The 20878-nt window shown below is 32.8% G+C and overlaps 1 protein-coding gene across 2 annotated transcripts in view; it reads left to right on the top strand.

The window, feature by feature from the left end:
• LOC148597796 (phosphatidylserine synthase 1-like) overlaps positions 1-20774 on the top strand; it is a 37279-nt gene extending 16505 nt beyond the window's left edge. The window contains exons 5-13 of one of the 2 annotated variants that reach the window (XM_088560569.1): positions 3679-3837; positions 4317-4468; positions 6321-6380; positions 7385-7466; positions 9122-9234; positions 10621-10686; positions 12923-13022; positions 15024-15086; positions 16192-20774. In XM_088560569.1, coding sequence (XP_088416695.1) covers positions 3679-3837; positions 4317-4468; positions 6321-6380; positions 7385-7466; positions 9122-9234; positions 10621-10686; positions 12923-13022; positions 15024-15086; positions 16192-16407 — 1011 coding nt within the window. In that variant the 3' untranslated portion in view covers positions 16408-20774. The remainder of the gene's footprint in view (positions 1-3678; positions 3838-4316; positions 4469-6320; positions 6381-7384; positions 7467-9121; positions 9235-10620; positions 10687-12922; positions 13023-15023; positions 15087-16191) is intronic. The other variant, XM_088560570.1, reaches the window with a different exon arrangement.
• Positions 20775-20878: the final 104 nt, after the last annotated feature.

The raw sequence follows: 20878 nt of genomic DNA, 5'->3' as shown, positions 1-20878 counted from the left end.
AGGAAAGGTAAGTAATCCAAATGTGTACAATTCCCAGAAACTGAACATTTTACTTGTTTCCTTTAAGAAAACTTACTCATTTACATCAAGATTTGTTTCTTTATGTTGTTACATTGGTTGCTACTGTTGTGTAACTGTACACAGGGATCAACACTAACAGTTGTCTAGAAGCCTGTGCCACCCTAATTTTGGAGAGGACTTCTTAAAAAATTTCCATGGTAGTCCTATGGACTACCTAAATTTTGCCTTTTTTTCATAAGATTTAAGAACAGTACCGTCATTACCATCTGCAGACTACCTATTTTACATCTGAAGTAGTCCAGTTGACCACCAAATAAATGAAGGTAGTGTCAAACCCTGACTGTACATAATCAAGAAGAAAAACTACTTAATTACAGAAACCTGTTGGATAAATGAATAAAAACTCCAATAATTATACACTTAATGAATCATTCATTGAAGCCAATAATCAAGTGATGACATGGAATATTAATGGTGTAATGCAGTGTAGTGTAATGTTATAATCCATTTTATTCTGTCTTGATTGTATTGGAAAGATGATCATATAAAATACAAGATATACATAAACTGTCTGAGATTGCCAGTCAAGTTGGGGTAGTGGGATGTCAGAGCTTGTTCTCTATCAAAAACATGGGATTTAGTTTGAAATCAAAATTCTGTAAATTCAAAGAAGGACAGTTATTTTGCTGCATATACAAAGATAGCACTATTGACATGTTTCTCACTCTATGTGAAATTTGCACACTGCTAAGTTTGACAAAACATCACATTATTTGACTCCATGATCATGAAATTTAATAAGTTCAAGGTCACAATGTTTCGTTAATTTTCATTCTAAAACACCAATTACTGCAGAAAAGCACATACATTATATTTTTGTTTGTATAAACTTTCATTACATATCCAGTTCTTACTTTTCGAGAGCCAATAGAGTAATCCCATGGCCTCAGCTTGTTTAGTGAATCAGCCATTGGACATCAAAGCAATCTCAGACTATTGTGTGACCCTTAACTCAAAAGTATAGAACAAATGTTATCCAAACTTTGCACAGTACACCTAATTCAAACACAATTTTCAATAGTTGAAATGTATATAGTATATACTTATGATAGCATACATGCTCTGTTAAGGAGTAGACCTTGGGTAAGGACACAACTCTTTCGAATCATTAGAATGTTTGTATTCAGCAGTTTACATCAATCTTGTGTAAGCATCAAAGTAACTTGATTGATTTCATTCTGTTTCAAATATAAGCTTGATAGTCTTTGACGAAATTGAATATGATTCAAACATATTAATGATTTCATGAGTTATGTCCCCTACCCTAGGTCTACCACCTTAAGTTCATACTTTTTAAGTAATTTGTTACCCACACTGTACCAGTAGTTTTTTTTTACCTCTCAGTGTAATTGCTGACAAGTATTAAAGTGCACCTCCTGTTCTGGTGAAATTTGAGCAATTTGGCCATTTTTTACTTTATGTCGTTGAGGGTAACATACTTTGATGTATTAAACCAATGTAATTCAAACTGTAAATATTATGAACAAATTAGACAAAAATTTGGAATTAATTTTTTGTTGTTGATTTTATCCATTTTTCATCCTTTATTTCCCTATAAATGCCTATACCTTACTGCTGACCACACATGCATTGTTCTTCTGCATATATGTCAAATATAATTGGGTGAAAATTGAAGGAGGTACGACACAAGAATTAGCTTTTCACTCATATCAAGATTTATAAAACCATTTATGTTTATTATTCTTCTGCTTGAACTTGTATATACCAGTACAGAAATGGGTGTCCAACATTCCCTCTGTCTCTACTTCCTTCCTTCTTTTTGTTACCCATAGGGGTACCAATCTCTTATCTATTACTCTTCCTGATTGGAATTGAATGAAATTTTAACAGAATCTTTATTACATATTCCCATTGTAAACCTTCTATTTTAAATTTTGATCCAAATCAATTTGGAGGTTACACATAAACATTTATATGGGGATTGGGTAACCATCTATTATCCATCTCTACACCACTGCATGGAATGTTATTAAACTTTAACAGAATTATTACATATTTCCAGTATACATCTCACTTATTTTTAAAAAATTTGAACTAAAATCAATTTGGAGGTTTCAGGTAGCAAAACATGATGAAGTCATTTATAAATATGTGGACAGGGGTAACTCATCTCTAATTCATTGCTCCTCTTATTCCACTCAATGGAATGTAATGAATATTTCACAGAATCTTCAATACATTATTTCCATGGTGCACCTTTTATTTTGAAGGTCAAAAGGTTTATGTTATTGTAGGGGAGTGGGGGTATCAAAGTTCGTGCACTGCTAACAGTTTTCATAGTTATAACCCCCACAAACAAAGTTTATTGGGGTTAATAGGAATAACCTTGTCTATCCACATTTCTTGTAAGCACAACTCCTCCTAAGGGATTTTGATTAAATTTAAAGGAAGATTAAGTTTCATATGTAGATGTGAATGAAGGAATATAAATACAGTCAGAAGACTCCAAGGAGAGATAATTGAAATTAAGGGTTTTACATGTTAGAACCTCAGAAGCGCAACTCTTCCTTAACCACTCAAGGCAATTTGATGAAATTTTATTGGAAGGTTGGGTATCATATGAAGATGTGTATGAAGGACTATATTTACTGTCTCCAAGGGACTCCAAGAAGAGATAATTCAAGTAAGGGTTTTACATGTTAAAACCTTGTATGTGCAACTTCCCTCAAACCTCACCAGGGAATTTGATGAAATTCTACAGGAAGGTTGGATTTCATATTAAGATATGCATGAAGGAATATAATTACTGTTGGAGAACTCCATAGGGAGATTACCCAAATTAAGGATTTTATATGATTCAACCCTCATAAGTGCAACTACTTCTAAACTGCTTAGTTATTTTGATGAAATATTACAGGAAGGATGGGTATCATATGTAGATATGCATGTAGGAACACAATTACTGTTGGATAATAAAAGGAGATAATCGTACAAACATTTTCATTAAGTCCATTTGAAGCAGAGGAAATTCTCTCAGTGAGCTTGCTATTTGTACTTTTGTTAAAATTGCCATACTAAGCTTAGCTCTTAAAAAGTTAGAAGGATATAGAGGCAAGCATCTATCAGATATAAATGGATATAAAGATGCCTTTAATAGATAAAGTTTTATGTTATCTTGAGATATTTAGTACATAATGTCTTTTCTTCACTGATGGTAACATTTTTTTCAGTGTGTGATAGTATCTAATATTGAGGCAAACATTCCTCTCTTAACTTTACCTCATGCAACAAAGTTTTAGAAGGTGTAGTATTCTTGACTTGTCTGTCTGCGAAACTCTATGGTCTCTGAGTAAATATTTATAATATTCAATTTTGGGCCAATAGGAAACTCATGCGTATCATCTCTCATTGTTTAGTTAATTCTATATGTACTTGAACAATCATGTCATGATAGTTACATCCTGTTCTATCTAATACCACAAGTTAGAATGTTAAACCCACTTTGTAGCAGAAAACAGTGATGATAACATGTAAAACAACAATTCATGGAAAATGAGTTATTTCTGTTGAATACGTTTTATTTAGATTGACTCATGAATTTTTTTTTCTCTGTGTTAATTTTTTTTTATTTTGCAGGATTATGCTGTAAACTGTTCTCACATAGATATTGCTAGAATCTGGTCACATTTAGATCTGTTTGCTGTCGCACATTTCCTTGGTTGGATGTTGAAGGCTTTACTGATCAGACATTATGGAATACTATGGACTATCAGTGTTCTCTGGGAATTCTCTGAGGTAAAAATAGTTAAGAAACATTTGAATGCTAAGAAGCTACTAAAGTATTAAGCAATTTTGAATAGTGATGAATTATGTCTCCCTCATTGTGGTGAGGACATATTGTTTTGCTCTGTCTGTCTGTTTCATGTATGAAATTCAACATCAAATTTTTGTTTATATGAAATATCTGGTAAGTGCTGATTTTGGCATCACTGACCATGGGAACACATTTTTATATGAAGTGTCTGTTAAGTCCTAATTTTGGCATCACTGACCATGGGAACACATTTTTATATGAAGTGTCTGTTAAGTCCTAATTTTGGCATCACTGACCATGGGAACACATTTTTATATGAAGTGTCTGTTAAGTCTTAATTTTGGAATCACTGACCATGGGAACATACTTTTATATGAAATGTCTGGTAAGTCCTGATTTTTGCATCTCTGACCATGGGAACATAGATGTTTCTATCACTTTTATGATTTTCATGTTTTAGATGGTGTTCTGCCATTTATTACCTAACTTTGCCGAGTGCTGGTGGGATTCCCTGATATTGGACATACTTATATGTAACGGACTGGGCATATGGATTGGAATGGTCATCTGTAAAAAGATGGAAATGAGAAGTTATCATTGGGAAAGTATTAAGTAAGTACATTGTATCACCTTCAGAGCTGCTGGAAAAATACAGATAAGAAAATAGCTATATAATCCTAATCTAAATACAAAGAGCCAATTCTATCTTTCGAAGGTAACAAATCAAACTGTTTTTCACTAAAAAGAACTTTGCAAGATTTCCTTTTCTCACTCAAGGGTTGAGACAGAACATGTTCCTAAAAAATGGCACAATCATATATAAAGAGTTTAAATTTCCCTATTTTTTGAAAATTCATTTGAATTTTAATGTGAATAACTGTTGATTGATTATTTCATTCATTTGTTCAGTGACTATTTTAATGTAATTTACACCTGGTCATGATGTATCACTGGCCATATTGATATGTCATGATCAGCTGTTTAATGTGGATCATTTCAATTCAAAACAATAGGAAAACAATTTTGATGAGAGAAAAAGAACCAGACACCAGTGTTTCTCATGCAAGGTTGTGAAATCGGAGACACCCTTGGGTAGGATATAATAGTTTTCCAACTTGGCAGAGCCTTGTTAGAGAATGATTATACCTTACCCATAGGTGTCTGAGATTTCCCTATATTGCACTTGAACAGGTGTTAGATTCTTATATCTCTCACCAGTAACTCTTTGGACTAAATTTTCAAAACATTTTAAATGTAATACAATAATATTGCTGACAAGTGGAATCTATCAATACAGTAATGGTGACATTGGTAACAAGTGGAAACACCTATCAGTACAGTAATACTGACATTGTATCTAGTGGAAACACCTATCAGTACAGTAATACTGACATTGTATCTAGTGGAAACACCTGTCAATACAGTAATACTGACATTGCTAACAAGTGGAAACATCTATCAGTACAGTAATACTGACATTGCTAACAAGTGGAAACACCTATCAGTACAGTAATACTGACATTGCTAACAAGTGGAAACACCTATCAGTACAGTAATACTGACATTGCTAACAAGTGGAAACACCTATCAGTACAGTAATACTGACATTGCTAACAAGTGGAAACACCTATCAGTACAGTAATACTGACATTGCTAACCAGTGGAAACACCTATCAGTACAGTAATACTGACATTGCTAACCAGTGGAAACACTTATCAATACAGTAATACTGACATTGCTAACCAGTGGAAACACTTATCAGTACAGTTATTCTGACATTGCTAACAAGTGGAAACACCTATCAGTACAGTAATACTGACATTGTATCTAGTGGAAACACCTATCAGTCCAGTAATACTGACATTGCTAACAAGTGGAAACACCTATCAATAAAATCAAAAATAAATTTTTATCAAAAATCAGGAAATAGAAAGAGAATCAGAAGATCAACATTCAACAAATAAAAAAAATTCAGTGGGTTTTTTGTTGACAGGTTTGCCCAGGTTGTGACAAACAAACTGAATTTTTTTTATTAAGTGTCAGTCCCTGTAAGAATCATGCAGTAGGTGAAACATGGTGTGAAAAAAACCCATTATTTTGATAGTGTAATTTGGCTATTTGCATCATCAGAATCAAGGAAAACAGACAAGATTTTCCACATTATGCTAGGCCATTGAGTTACAATTTTATTGAAATGCACAGAAAATGAACATTTTAAAGGTAGATGAGTCTGTCAAAAAGGTCATTTTTCTAACATTCTATTGAAAATTTTCTGAACAAAGCCAGTGATGCAGAGATCAAATAATGGTCTTTTCAAATAGCAAAAGCATCCTTGAATGAAATTATATTGTCAGATTGGTGGGGTTTCGACATGCATGTTTCTGATATTTCCAAATTTGCCTGATTCTCATAAACACTTAAACTTAAGACTGATATTGTAATAGTTGTTAATGAATATTTTAGAGACATTCATTCTACATCAGGGAAGATCAGGAGAGCTGTTTTACAGTTTACACCAGCCAGGTAAAGTAATCAGTGCTTTATGTATTCTCACAACGGAGATCCTAAAAGAAAATTTTAGGTTAAAAAAACTTTTTTCTTGTTATTTTTAATAGAAGAGACTTCTCATAACAAATCTCTTAAGTATTTTCATGCCAATTATCATCTGCCTTGTGAAAAAACTTATAAGAAGAGATGTGAATAATTTTTATGTTCATAGGTTTTTTCAAAGCATTTTCTGAAATAATTAGAAAAATAAATGTCAAACAATTTTTTTTGTGCATTGGAAGGGAATATTTCTATACAAATTTGGAAGATACCTGAAAAGATGTTCAATGAAAAAATTAGATCTACCTTAAGACATGACCATACTACTGTAGATTACTTTCCATTGTGGCTTATTCTTTAAAACTTTTTTGTACTCCGCTGCTACATGGAAGGGGACGTAGAAATACTTGTGCTTGTTAGCGCATGCAGGTTTCCATCCATACGGTTACACTTGTGGAAGGAACTGCTTGACAAATTTAGTTCAAATTTCGTAGGGTTGTTAGTCACCATATGTAGTTGATCATATTGTGCTACAATTCTCGTTCAACAAATTTACAGGAGTTATGGGACTTCATTGAATTTGTACATGCTATACAATAGGAATGCTTTGCAGATGCAGCTCTTTGGATACTGCTCAAAGGATTTTCTTCAAATTTTGTAGGATTGTTAGTCACCATATGTAGTTGATCATATTATGTCACCATTTTGAATCAATAAACGTTACAGGAGTTATGGGACTTCAACTTGTTTTGCGGCAGCGGGAGACATAAGGCTATGAGTTGTTTAAAATTTATTCTTTTTAGTTTGGTTTGAGACATTTGGTATTTGCTTCAGAACATTTCATTTAGTAATATTGAATTCTCAATACATAACATTGAAGTTTCTGCTCAATTCTTGCTAAATGATTTTTCTTCAGTGTGGGATATGTATCCTATGCTCTTAGAATGATTGCTTATTTTGTCACTGTTTTCTTTTTCCAGTTGGACCCATGTCAGATGGTTGGATCCTAATTCATCATACATGAGAATCATAGCTATTTGTATCATTGTTATATTCTGGCAGGTAACTGTAGAATAGAATTATAGTGATCCAAACCCACACTGCTTAAAATGGGGAGCTATATCTATCTGTTAATTTGTCTGTCTGTCAGTCCATCCCAAAAATTTCTTTCTGCAATTCTTGTAAAACTGCAGAATAGAATTTGATGAAAGAGTAATAAAGGGAATTAAGGTTGTAGCGGTAATCAAAAGAATACAATCCAGGACAAGGACCAGACATGGAAAACAGACATACACAACAAAGAACATAAGTAACTTAAATCATTCATACCAAGTAACAAAAGTAAATGAGCAACTCAGACTCCACTAAAAACTGGGAGCATGGACTAGGTGCACCTGTAGGGTAAGTGTCCTCTGTTTTTCTAGAAACACCCGCTGAGTTGCTCATAAAAATTCAAGTCTGGGGTAAACGAAAGAGGAAAGGAAAACCATGACATGTTGAATAAATCAGTTTTCATGGCGCATATGGATACACCATAAAGATCCACAAGTTCATGATAATGACCATAAAACTTCTGTAGTGATGACTTCAATCTTGTAGCAACATAATCCTGTTCCAGAAGCCTATTTGTTAGAATTCTAGCGCAGTACAAAAAGTCTCTGTAGTTTCGGCAAGCTCGCATAATGTATGAGTTGTGATATGAACACTCCATATGCAGGTGCTGAAGGGATGTTGCCACAGATGAAAGGAAAGTTGAAAATTCTGAATGAAAAGTCATCACGTTTGTTGTTAAGTTTGCACATGTTCTTTATCAAATGATGTCCTTGTTTACCTATTTTGCATTTTCCTGGTGCAAATCATGGACTTTATGACTTACTTGTTCTAAACCCTAAATCCTCTGCAAATTTGATTAAACTTGCACACATTCATCATCAGATAGTGCCATTGTGCACCTTTTGTTTTGTATTTCCATATTAATTACTTTTAGGGTTTCCTGTATGGCTTCTTGGGAGGGCAACAGGGGATATCAACTATTGATGCTCACATTCTAGTATTTAACCAGATTTTAATAAACTCATAGTTTGATATTCACTCTTTCCAATTAACATCCTGTAAATTATAGTAGTGCTGTCTTATCAATTCCCAGTAACATTGTAACAATCAAGTGTTGTAATTTTTTTCTCATAGGTGTAAGCCTATGTAAATTATTGAGCAGGAGAACTCCAACTCAAAGTGGGAGATTTGCCAAGGTTTTGTTTTCACATGTTTTATATTTAGCAAAAGATCTTATTGGAACTTGTTTCCAATTTCACTAGGACATCCTGGATCCCTTCTCCTGAAAGATAACGCACAGAAATGATTCCCAATATTACAATGATAGTAAATTAAATTTTATCATAGGTTTGAGCTTTGACACGGGCACATAAGCGGTGAATAATTGAACTTTTTATGTAATATCTGGAGGCTACCACCACAAGCGGTAGACATTACACCTATGCTTTATGGTCCAGTGAAATTGAAGATACAACATTCAACTGTTTAAATTATTGAAATTTTTAAGGTTTATTATACTAAATCTATTTACAAGCATAACAAATGGCTTGAAGAGTTTCTTCTGTTTAAAATTATGATTACCCCCATTACTATAAACATACTTATTTTCGTGGTGTTTTCGTATGAGATTGTGTTATTTAACCAGTTTTGTTGTTTGATTTCAGATAGCAGAACTGAATACATTTTTCTTAAAACATATATTAGAGGTACCAGAATCTCATCCTATAAATCTCTGGAGATTGTTTCTCATTAGTATCATCTCAGCACCAACCATCAGGTAAATATCACTCCACTCCAGAGATTGTTTCTCATTAGTATCATCTCGGCACCAACTATCAGGTAAATATCACCCCACTGTGGAGATCGTTTCTCATTAGTATCATCTCGGCACCAAACATCAGGTAAATATCACTCCACTCCAGAGATTGTTTCTCATTAGTATCATCTCAGCACCAACTATCAGGTAAATATCACCCCACTGTGGAGATTGTTTCTCATTAGTATCATCTCGGCACCAAACATCAGGTAAATATCACTCCACTCCAGAGATTGTTACTCATTAGTATCATCTCAGCACCAACTATCAGGTAAATATCACCCCACTGTGGAGATTGTTACTCATTAGTATCATCTCAGCACCAACTATCAGGTAAATATCACTCCACTGTGGAGATCGTTTCTCATTAGTATCATCTCAGCACCAACCATCAGGTAAATATCACCTACTATAGAGATTGTTTCTCATCAGTATCATCTCAGCATCAACTATCAGGTAAATATCACCCCACTGTGGAGATCGTTTCTCATTAGTATCATCTCAGCACCAAACATCAGATAAATATCACTCCACTCCAGAGATTGTTTCTCATTTGCATCATCTTAGTAGCAACCATCAGGTAAATATCACCCCACTGTGGAGATTGTTTCTCATTTGCATCATCTTAGTAGCAACCATCAGGTAAATATCACCCCACTGTGGAGATTGTTTCTCATTTGCATCATCTTAGTAGCAACCATCAGGTAAATATCACCCCACTGTGGAGATTGTTTCTCATTTGCATCATCTTAGTAGCAACCATCAGGTAAATATCACCCCTGGTTTAATAACAAGAACAGATCATTGAACTTCTATGAAACTTTGCAATTGTTAAGTACTATGAAATACAGGTTAATTATTATTTTATTTTTTTTTTTTATTATTTATCATTAATGGTCTATTTTTTTGTATCTGTGTGAGTTAGTAATGAAAGTGTAGATAAAATGTAATGGAATTAATATTAAATGAAGTATGAAGCTTTAATTTGAGTAGTTTAGGTGTAGAAGTGATTTAAGTTGACATGTGTGGCCGATTTTTCCCATCATATGAGTTTGTAATGAAATTAAATGTTTTCTTTAGTATTGTATAATTTACAAATTGTTTTATTTTTTAGTATTTTATAATTTACAAATTGCTTCATTTTGCACTTATGTTTCAGTTTTTTGTGCATGGTTTAACTGAAAAAAGAAATCACACATTCAATTTGTGCTGTATCCATATTTATTCCACAAAAGTTTAAATACTGGTTTAAAGTTGATAAAACCGATAATACCCAATTGACTCTGTGCTAGTAATGCAATCATAATACCATGAATACCTTAAATCATTTTTGTTTGTATATTTCAGACAGTGGTATGTATATGTAACAGATGTACAATGTAGAAGAGTAGGCATGCAGTGTTGGATGTTCTGGTAAGTTACGTATCTTACATATTCTATTTGTCTGTGTATGTCCATGACTGTCTGCAGATTGTTGCTTCTCGGAGCTAGCACATCATCCATGGATGTCAGAAAAAAAACTACTAGTTATCTTCAATCATTAATTTTATTCTCTGAAAGGAAGAAGGGTTTCTGTGAGCTAGCACATCATCCATGGATGTCAGAAGAAAAGAACTACCTGTTATCTTCAACAATTAAATTTTAATAAATGGACTTCATACTCTGAAATGGAGCATAGTTTCTGTTTCAAACATACCTAGTTATTGTTTAGAATGTAATTTGAAGAACATTATCTTCTCATTAAATAATGACACTATTTTCATAGCTGTATAACTTTGTTAATCATTCTAATCAGTTAATGGTTTGTTCCAAAATGTTATGAACTTCATTTTTTTAATCTGTCTGAAGACACAGAAATAATTGCAATATATGTTTTTATGCCCGGGCGACAAACTTTGGGGGGGGGGGCATATTAATTTACCCCTGTTCATCCGTCCATACAGATTACACATGGTCATGGCTTGTCCGGCTATCTCCGTGTATAGTTTTTTAACTACATTTAAAATATTTTACAGGATATTTATACACATGATGAAGGTGTGCAGGGCCAAAGGATTTTGATTTTCGTGAAATTTTACGGAAATTGGTGATAGTTACATTTAGTCATTTTACTTAGAAACAGGGCTATATGGCTTGTATGGCTATATCTTTCTGTAGTTTTTGAACTACATCTATAATATTTTACAGGATATTTATACACATGGTGAAGGTTTGCAGGGCCAAAGGATTTTGGTTTTCGTGAAATATTATGGAAATTGGTGATAGTTAGACTTTGTCATTTTACTCAGAAATATATGGATCATGTTTTTTCTGTCTTTCTCCTCATACAGTTTTTGAACTACATCTAAATTATTTTACAGGATATTTCTACACATGATGAAGGTGTGCAGGATCAAAGGATTTTGATTTTCGTGAAATATTACAGAAATTGGTGAAAGTTAAACTTATTTATTTCCGTCAAAAAGAGGGCTATATGGCTTGTATGGCTATCTCTTTCTGTAGTTTTTGAACTACATCTAAAATATATTTTGCAGGATGTTTCTACACATAATGATGGTGTGCAAGGTCATAGGATCTTATTTTCATGAAATATTACAGAACTTGGTGATAGTTAGACTTTGTTATTTTTGTCAGAAATATATCACAAGCAACAAAGTTAGGGATTTGTTATGGGGGTATTAGTATTTTTTATGTGTCCATTAATACTTTCATCGGTCCTCATTGCAACTAGTCTGACACTACCAAACAGAATTTCACGACACTATGTGGTCAGGATACAATATGTAGATATGCATATGTTTAGGAATTTCTGATCCCAAAATTGATCCCCAGACCATGAGCAACACAAGTCTTGGAAGGATTTCTGAATCTGCAAACCATGTCTTCATACAAAAAAATCACTACTAACAAATGAAGTGAGGGCTCCTGTGATAAACAGGCCTTCTAGCTTTGTAATGATTTAAAAACACCTGAAAAATATGTCTTTCATATGTTTTGGACCACCATTAAAAACACATGAAAAACACATATGTTTCTGACTAATGGCTTAATTCATGAAACACAAGTAGAAAAAAAATCATGTGTTCATGTTTAGTAACAAGCAAAATGTTAGATGTGCCTGTCTTATATTTAAGAAACAATTCGTAGATTTGTATTCATTTTAACATGTGTACAGCATTTATATTCGATTATTTAACACCGAGGGACAGCGAGGTGTTAAATGAGAATATAAATGCCAAACTCATGTTAAAATCAGTACAAATCTACCCCCAGAAGGAATTATTTCTTTTCTAATGACAAATACAGTAATTTTTGTGGCAAAATTTTCCCTAGGCATAGCCAAAGTAACGGCTGTTCTGTTTAACCTCCCCCGTATTGAAGTTAGATAAATTTGTACATTTATGCCATTGTATGTGTTAAATGTGTGTATTTATATAATTGATTTCAAGTAGGTAACTCTCAGCTGTTAAATCATCGTGTAAATGTTTTTAAATGAGTGTTTTGTCTCGAAGGGACAGCGAAAGAAAAAGAGACTCTGCATAGGTGCTAAAGGTGGGGTTGTACCGACATAAACTGTTTGACGATATGAAAACGTCATATTAGAATTTGAATTATCCCCATGTATTGTTACAATAAATTATATTTTCAGTGCCATAACTCTGACGGAAGCAATTTGTTGCTGTAAATTTGGTCTGGAGACATTTAAACAGACATCTATTATCTACTTACTACTGTGGTTTGTTATACAGGTAAGAATTATCTTCTCTTAGTTGTGGTACGTTAGCTGGGAAGATTTAAAATTTGTGTACAAATTAAATCTCAGTGTTCTTGGCTTGAATGACTAATTGATTATCCTATTGATTAAATAGATTTTGATTTCAAAGTAAAAATGCATCATTAGCAAAATCCCTCAGTTTTGTCAGCGAGACTTAAAATGTTACTTTTCAGGCGTTGTTGGCATCCATGTTAAGATTTTCATGTAAAGTTTTCTGATTATGTCAGTTCATTATGGACCACTTGTGCTAGGTCAATTGTATGTGGTATGCAGTTGCATTATCGTCATTATACCACAATTCTGTATCAGTTCCATGACATATTCCTCAACGGTCACAGTCAATTGACTTTGAAATTTCAAAATTCACAGTAAGATTTTATGTTAAGTTTTCTGATTAGGTAAGTTTGTTATGAACCACTTATACTAGGTCAGTCATATTTGGCATACAGATGCATTAGCATCATTATACTACAATTTTGTATCTGTTTCATGCATATACCCTGTAGTCACAGTCTTGTTACGATTTTGTAAAGTTTTCTGATTAAGTCAGTTTAATATGCACCATTTGTGTTAGGTTATTTGTATTTGGCATGCAGTTGACTTGCATTATTATACTACAATTTTGTATCTGTTTCATGCCATATGGTCCATAGTCACAGTCTTTTGACCTTGAAATTTTAAATTTCTTGATAAGAATTTGTTAGGTTTTCTGATTAGGTCAACTTAATTTGAACCACTTGTGCTAGGTCAATCATGTTTGGTATACAGTTGCATTAGCACCGCTTTTTCACAATTCTGTATCTGTTTTTTTGCATATGCCCTTGTAGTCAAGGTCTGTTGACTGAAAATTCTTGCTAAAGATTTTAGTGTCAAGTTTTCTGATAAGGTCAATTAAGGAGGTAGACCTAGAGAAAGGGACACAACTCTTAAAAAAATGTTGGTATTCAGCATTTTACATCAATCTTTGTAAGCATCTAATTAACTTGGATTCATTTTATTCTGCTTCAAACGAAAGCTTTAGAGGCTTTGGTGAAATAGAATATGATACAAACATATTACCGATTTCACGACCTATGTCCCCTACCCTAGGTCTACCTCCTTAACCATGAATCACTTGTACTAGGTCAATGTATTTGGTTTGTAGTTGCATTAATGTTATTACTTCACAGTTCCATATCAATTTTATGCATATGCCCCAAATGAAATTTTACATCAGTAACATCACAATTCTTTATATACAAACAATAAAGCATACCTTAGAAATCTGTCCACTTTGATCGGGCGGGTTCAGGCGGGGGGGCGTGGCGGGCGTGTGCCCCCCTAAAATTTGCAAAGCATGGGTGGTCAGGGGTAGATTTAGGCAGTGTTAGGTTGATACTTTAATTTCTCGCTAATTTTACCACAAAAGATATCTACATTGCACTCACCCTAGAAGAATATTTCAAAAATTTAACCTGAAAAAAGTTTTTTGTATCGCTCTGCTTGGTGAAATTTTAACTGTGCTCCCCCCACCCATTAGTGTAAATTGTGCATAATATATAAAATTAGTAGCAATGTCACCATCAATCAACTTTAGTATAACAGTGTCCTTGTGTGACAGAAAAGACATTTTTCTGTGTTTACAGTTTATCTTAAGAAATTTATTTTTTTGATAGTATTTTTTACTTTTCTCTGACAATGCTCTAAGGCATGAATCTATTAAGACATGAAAACATTAGGTATTTTCCCTTAAATGATTATTTCCATCAATTGCATATTTTTTTTTCTGACAAATTGCTATGCAATTACCCTAAGTCTACTGTATTAGTCAAAATGATCTTATGTGTCATATGAACAGTAAATTGGTGCACAGGTAGAAAAACAGAAAAAAAAATACCTATTTCTGTTGTGAACTGTAAAATACTCTCCAAATTTTACCTTGATATTGCCATTTGTTATACACTTTCCTTTTGACTACATCATTATTCTATTACAGATAACAGGCAGTGGTTTATGTGTATATTTATGTGCTGTTTATGCCAAGACCTGGAGATGGAAGGTACGTATACATCATTTGTTAAAAAAATTGCTCAAATTATAAATTTCTTTGTACAAATCTTCAGTTCTGCATCTATTTAAGAAATACAAATATAAACATATTGTGGTAGGTAGTAAGATTGTTTGTTTGTTTGTTTGTTGGGGTTTAATGTCCGAGCAGCAATATTTCAGCTATATTCAGACGATGAACATGAAATTGATGATAAAATGAACATGAAATGATGATGAAATGAAAAAGGGATGGGACACAAGGACAAAGGGCTTGACAAATTTTGATTGCCACTGGAAATAGGGAGAGGTGGGTAGGGTCGGGCAATTTAGCCTCCTGTGGCAGAGCCCTATGGTTCCTACTCCGGGAGAATACCACAGTAGGATTCTTTAACGTGCGAGGAACGTGTAGTAAGAGAAACTGGGTAAATTACAAAAATGTTTCATAAACAGATATGGACAAAAACAGGGCCAGAAACAGAAAGGTGTCATTGTAGTATGTAACAACATCTATTTATGTATAGGAATATTCCTTTATGCCTAAATTATACTGTACTAAAACTTCAAAAAAGTTAACCATGTGCTGAAGGTGTCTGTGATGGTTTGGGTTGATTAGAACTGATAAAATGCTGATGATGTCTATGATGGTTTGGATTGATTAGAACAGATAAAAAATATCCATTTACCGATTAGTGTTAGGTGTCTTTTTTTGGCTGGTGAACACTTTTTGTTTATGTTAAGGACTAATTGGTTACTAAATACAAAAAATACACATCATATAAAAATCACAAGTTTCAGTATGCTGTGTACATTTATGATTCATGTTTGTTTTATGATTTAGTCCAAGTACTACTGTGATTAAGTACCTGGTACTTTAATTTGTGGATACCAATTTTCGTGGATTAAGGTAGAAACCCAAGTTCGTGGATTCTTGAATTTTGTGGTTATGAGGTTTTCAGTATACACATATGGGATTCTCCTTTTTGTTGGGAACCAAATTTTGTGGTTTTGCCTAACCATGAAAAGTGGTACCCCACAAATTATAGTACTTTCACATTATTGAATTTAGGGTAACAGTCCCCAAGTAAACCATTTCACTACACTGTATTATGTTTCAGACTTTACATGAAGGGTTTTATTTGACTCCAGCTCAGCTAGAATTTGAAGAAAAGAATGGTAAACTACCAGAATCCCCCAAGCTAACCAAATGTTTCAACGGTAACTGTAAAGACAAACCTCAACAGAACAAAAACGTGACTAATGGTGTACACAAATTAACGGATAATAAATATAACTTGAGGAACAGACAAATACAGTTTAGTGCTGGGCATTAAGTCTTATTTTAGGTAGATCTTTTATTTATTGGAGATGAAGTGGGGTGTTGTGATTTTCATATGAATCAAACTTTGCTTACTCTGTTCCATATAAAAGTAATTTGTATCTAATATCGGTACTTGGCCATTTGTTCAATAACCACACCTAGATTAGGGCTTAAAAACCTTGGTATATAAATTTTACTATTTTATGGGCATTTTGTATCTTTTATTCTTATTGTCAACAAGGTCATGTCCTATGGACATTTTTTTGTAAATATATATTTTGATTTCTTTTACACTCATATGAGTTCAGTGTTGTATATGTATTAATTGAGATGTTGGATATTAGTGTTACATGTGTTGTGCAATACTGTCTTCTAGTGTACAATGATAGAATGTGATCCATTTTTTATATAGACATTATTTTAGAGTCAGTTTTAATTCATGGATGTGACATATTTTTTATGTGACAAAAGTTTTGGATGTGTAATGTTATGGTGTTGTTGTAGACAGTTGACTGTTAGACAAGTATGGGTGTATTGATTTGTTTTATATCATACCACAAAATGAAGGTTGGAATTAATTTAGGGGGGTTATGGCCGATTAGGAATAAGAGGACAAATAGAGTTACACACATTCAAACAATATTTTACCCACAATCAATGAGTGAGTGGTATATAGGAATTATCCTGTTCATCCAGATTTTGATGCAATTATCTCAGCTCCCAATGGACAGATTGATTTTAAATTTGGTGTGTGGCTTTATATAGATGATGCAAAAATTGTAAGCAATTGTGGGTGCTGTCTGTTATCAAATTCCTGTTTTGTGGAAGTCTCTCATTTTTCACTATATGGTATGATAGGGAATATTTTAGTCAGAATAAAATCTAAAAAATAGAATATTGCTTAAGTCAGGTGGGTGCTAGTTATTCTGTGACGTACACTTTTGCTGTATCAAATGTTAATTACAATCCAAATTCAGAGCTGTTTTAAGCTTGAATGATGTGCTGTTCAGGGTAACTCTGTGGTTGTATCAAGCTGTGCCATGTAAAATATTTTTTTTAATTGTCAGTATATAGTTGTAGTTTGTAGCTTACCTTGATGAAGGTTTATATCTCTTTTAAGCTGAATATAGAGTAAAGAATTTTACATGAAACTATACGTCTTGTTAATTGTGTTCATTATTTTGTTACCAGTAATCAGCATTTTATTTATTTCTAAGCTTTGGTAGTGTTGAAGTTATTAGTTGTATACAAGCCAAAATTTGACATTGTGAAATGTGTTCCTAAAAACTCATAACATTAAAAGTATGGATATAAGAGACATACATGTATATTTGACATTTCTGCTAAATTTGAAATCTCTATAACTGTTGTGCTGTTAATGACCTTTTGTAATTAATCCAGAAAAAACTCTTTTATCTCTGTTTTCATTGGTTGGGGATTATACTATGATGAGGCTTATTTTCATTATTATGGTGTACAATCTTCATTTCATTCAGGACTTCTTGGCTCTATTTGTGAAACAAAAAGGGTTTCATGTAAAAAAATGTTTTTCCCAATCCGAAATATTACCAATTATATTATTTGGTTGAAAACTTTTACCTGATGGAAAAAAATATCCATATCCAGCTTGAACTTTCACATCATATCAAATTTATTGTTTCATATATGTGCATAATTATAGTGAAATACGATAGGATGGTATGTTATGTGGTATCATTATACAATAGGATGGTATGTTATGTGGTATCATTATACGATAAAGTGGTATGTTATGTGGTATCATACAATAAGATGATTTGTTATGTGGTATCATTATACAATAGGGTGGTATGTTATGTGGTATCATTATACGATAGGATGGTTTGTTATATGATATCATCATACAATACCGTCTTATGTTGTGTTTTTACCACCACTCAACAAGTGCTTGGTATATTATTATCGCCTTGTCAGTCCATCATTCCAAATTTTGTCATAATTGTCTTGGCTCCCAATGAATGGATTGATTACAAATTTGGCTTTATGTAATTGAGGCACACGTTGTAAGCAATTTTGATTGTTGTGCAGTGTGAACTTACTGTTTGTAGGACTTTGTGTAAATTTTGAATTTGACTATATGGAATGATAGGAAAAATTCTCCACTCCTAATTAATGGATTGATTTCAAATTTGGTATGTGGCTTATTATATTATTGTAAGTGGTTTTGTTTGCTCTTTAATATAAAATTCCTGTACAAATTGTGTATTCTTAGCAATGTTATATTCGCTGTGGTACTATAAAATCATGAAGTTAGGTGTGGTACCAGATTCCACCGTTTACCAGAATGTCATTATGTTCAGTATGATACCAGAAAAACCAATGTGTTGGGTACCAGAATGTCTAAGTAAACCAGTTGGTGCTATTTTATTATTTATTTGTGGGTATGTATTAGGAAAACCTTTCTTTAATAAAACTTTTAATTTTTTTTATTGCTGACTTCTGCCATTGTTATTGGATACATGTATTTACTTAAAGGTAACTATTCCTTCGCAGGAATTTTTTGAACTGATTGCTGTGTAATCTAGACCAGTTTAACAGTTGTTAAATAACAGAAAGTTAGATTTTAATTTGTGAAATAAAGGTTTTTTCAGTGCCATGTCTGTATAAATTGTATTGTTTTTCCTGCTTATCAATGCAGATTTTTGCCAAAGATTTCATTGTGTACTTCAACAGATCACACCAGTTTTATGGTATTCACTGATTATTGAAAAGTTGTATTACAAAAATGTATTTAGGGCTGTGTCAGTCAAATTTATGAGGAAGAGGGAAGGCACTTTTATTCCTTGTAAATGGTGGGTGATCAAGTCTCTTGACAAAATATAGTTTGTGTTCTGTTTCTCTAATTCCCAAAAAACTTAACCATTTTTCAACTATTGTTTGAAAAAAATGATTAATCTACCCACTCACTGCCATAAAAAAGTATGATTTTAGGCTATTTTATTAATCCTAAAAATGTGACTAAGTAACAACTGTATTGATAAAATGATTTTAGGCTACTTTATTATTCCTAAAAATGTGACTAACTAAAAACTGTATTGATAAAAACTCATTCTGAAACTTTTAATAATGTAGATTTAGATTTTTGATTTTTTTTCAGACTCCTTGAAGGGTTTAATTACTTTCAATTTAAATTTGAGGCCAAGGCTCAATAGGGAAACCAAATTAGTGCATTATTGTCATTTTTTTTTTAAATCATTTGACTTTAACTTGACAACTGTGAACATAGTTTTGTTAAGGTATGTCTGCATAGTGGAAAATAGTTAAATGTTATATTTTTATCTTTTTCATTGTTAAAATAAAGACCCAAGAAATTCTGAAATTTTTAGAGCAGATGCAAACTTGCTTTTAATTTTTTGGTTTAACATTTGCAATGTAAACAGTTGTATGTCCAAGTTTGTAACTCTAATGAGCCTTTTATGTTGACCTTTGACCTCCAAATTTTGGAAATTGCACCACAAAAAACTTAAATGATGGGCTTTAATTTACCCATTTGTTCCTGTATAAGTTGATTAATGATAACAATTACGCCATTTCTGCTCCGACTTGCAAACATTTAAGAGGCTGTCCATGCAAAAATCAGACAGATCCTATGATATAGGTGACACAGGATAAATTTTGTCCAACTTATGTCTATTGTTCTAATGTATATGTATGTCAAATAGTATAGGGTCAGCTTTACATTGACAAAGGATGGCTCAGAAAATTATTTTTAAAGTACCTTAACAAAGCAACCAAATTTTGCTCAAATTAAAGGATTATCTCTCTTTTTTCAGTTTATTTCAATGCTTTCAATGTAATTTATTTCTCTTTAATTGTGAGGTTTAATAAAAAAAAACTTACAATTTGAGTATTTGTAATATGAAATTGGTGAAAAAATTTTGAAAATAAGACCTGTGGGTGGCCTTGACCTGACAGGGCCTGAGCCTGGTAGGGTTGCTGTCTGACCATATCTATTCTCATTATACTGTTTAAGTATTTTAATTCGTTGATACCAATTTTCATGGATCAGGGAAGAAACTCAATTTCGTGGATTCTTGAATTCATGGTTTTGAAGTTTTCAGTATACACATCAATGGGAATATACTATTCATTGGGAGTCAAATTTCGTGGTTTGACCTACCCATGAAAACCTTGAAAATTGGTACCCAACAAACAAAAGGTGAAAAAATTGAAATCCACCATGTGATGGTAGCAGGATTTCATAAATAGCCAAACACGTCTATTAATTTCAATATGATGACTTGATTATGTTCTTTGTTGTTGTTATGTTGGAATACTCAGTATTAGTTTGATGTTTATTTTTACTATTTATATATGCACTATTAAAACGATCACAGCTTATCCATGGTTGTTTTCTATGTGTTTAGAGAATTCTGTTAAAGGGAGTTTTTAATGAGGTAGACCTGACACAACTCATACAAATCATTGAACGTTTGTATTCAGCA

Source organism: Perna viridis, chromosome 14 (assembly GCF_037379345.1).
Source record: "Perna viridis isolate PV_CMFRI_1.1 ecotype Kerala chromosome 14, ASM3737934v1, whole genome shotgun sequence".
In the NCBI taxonomy this organism is placed as follows: domain Eukaryota; kingdom Metazoa; phylum Mollusca; class Bivalvia; order Mytilida; family Mytilidae; genus Perna; species Perna viridis.
Note: the sequence above shows the minus strand (reverse complement) of the source record. Positions and strands in the feature narration are given on the sequence as shown.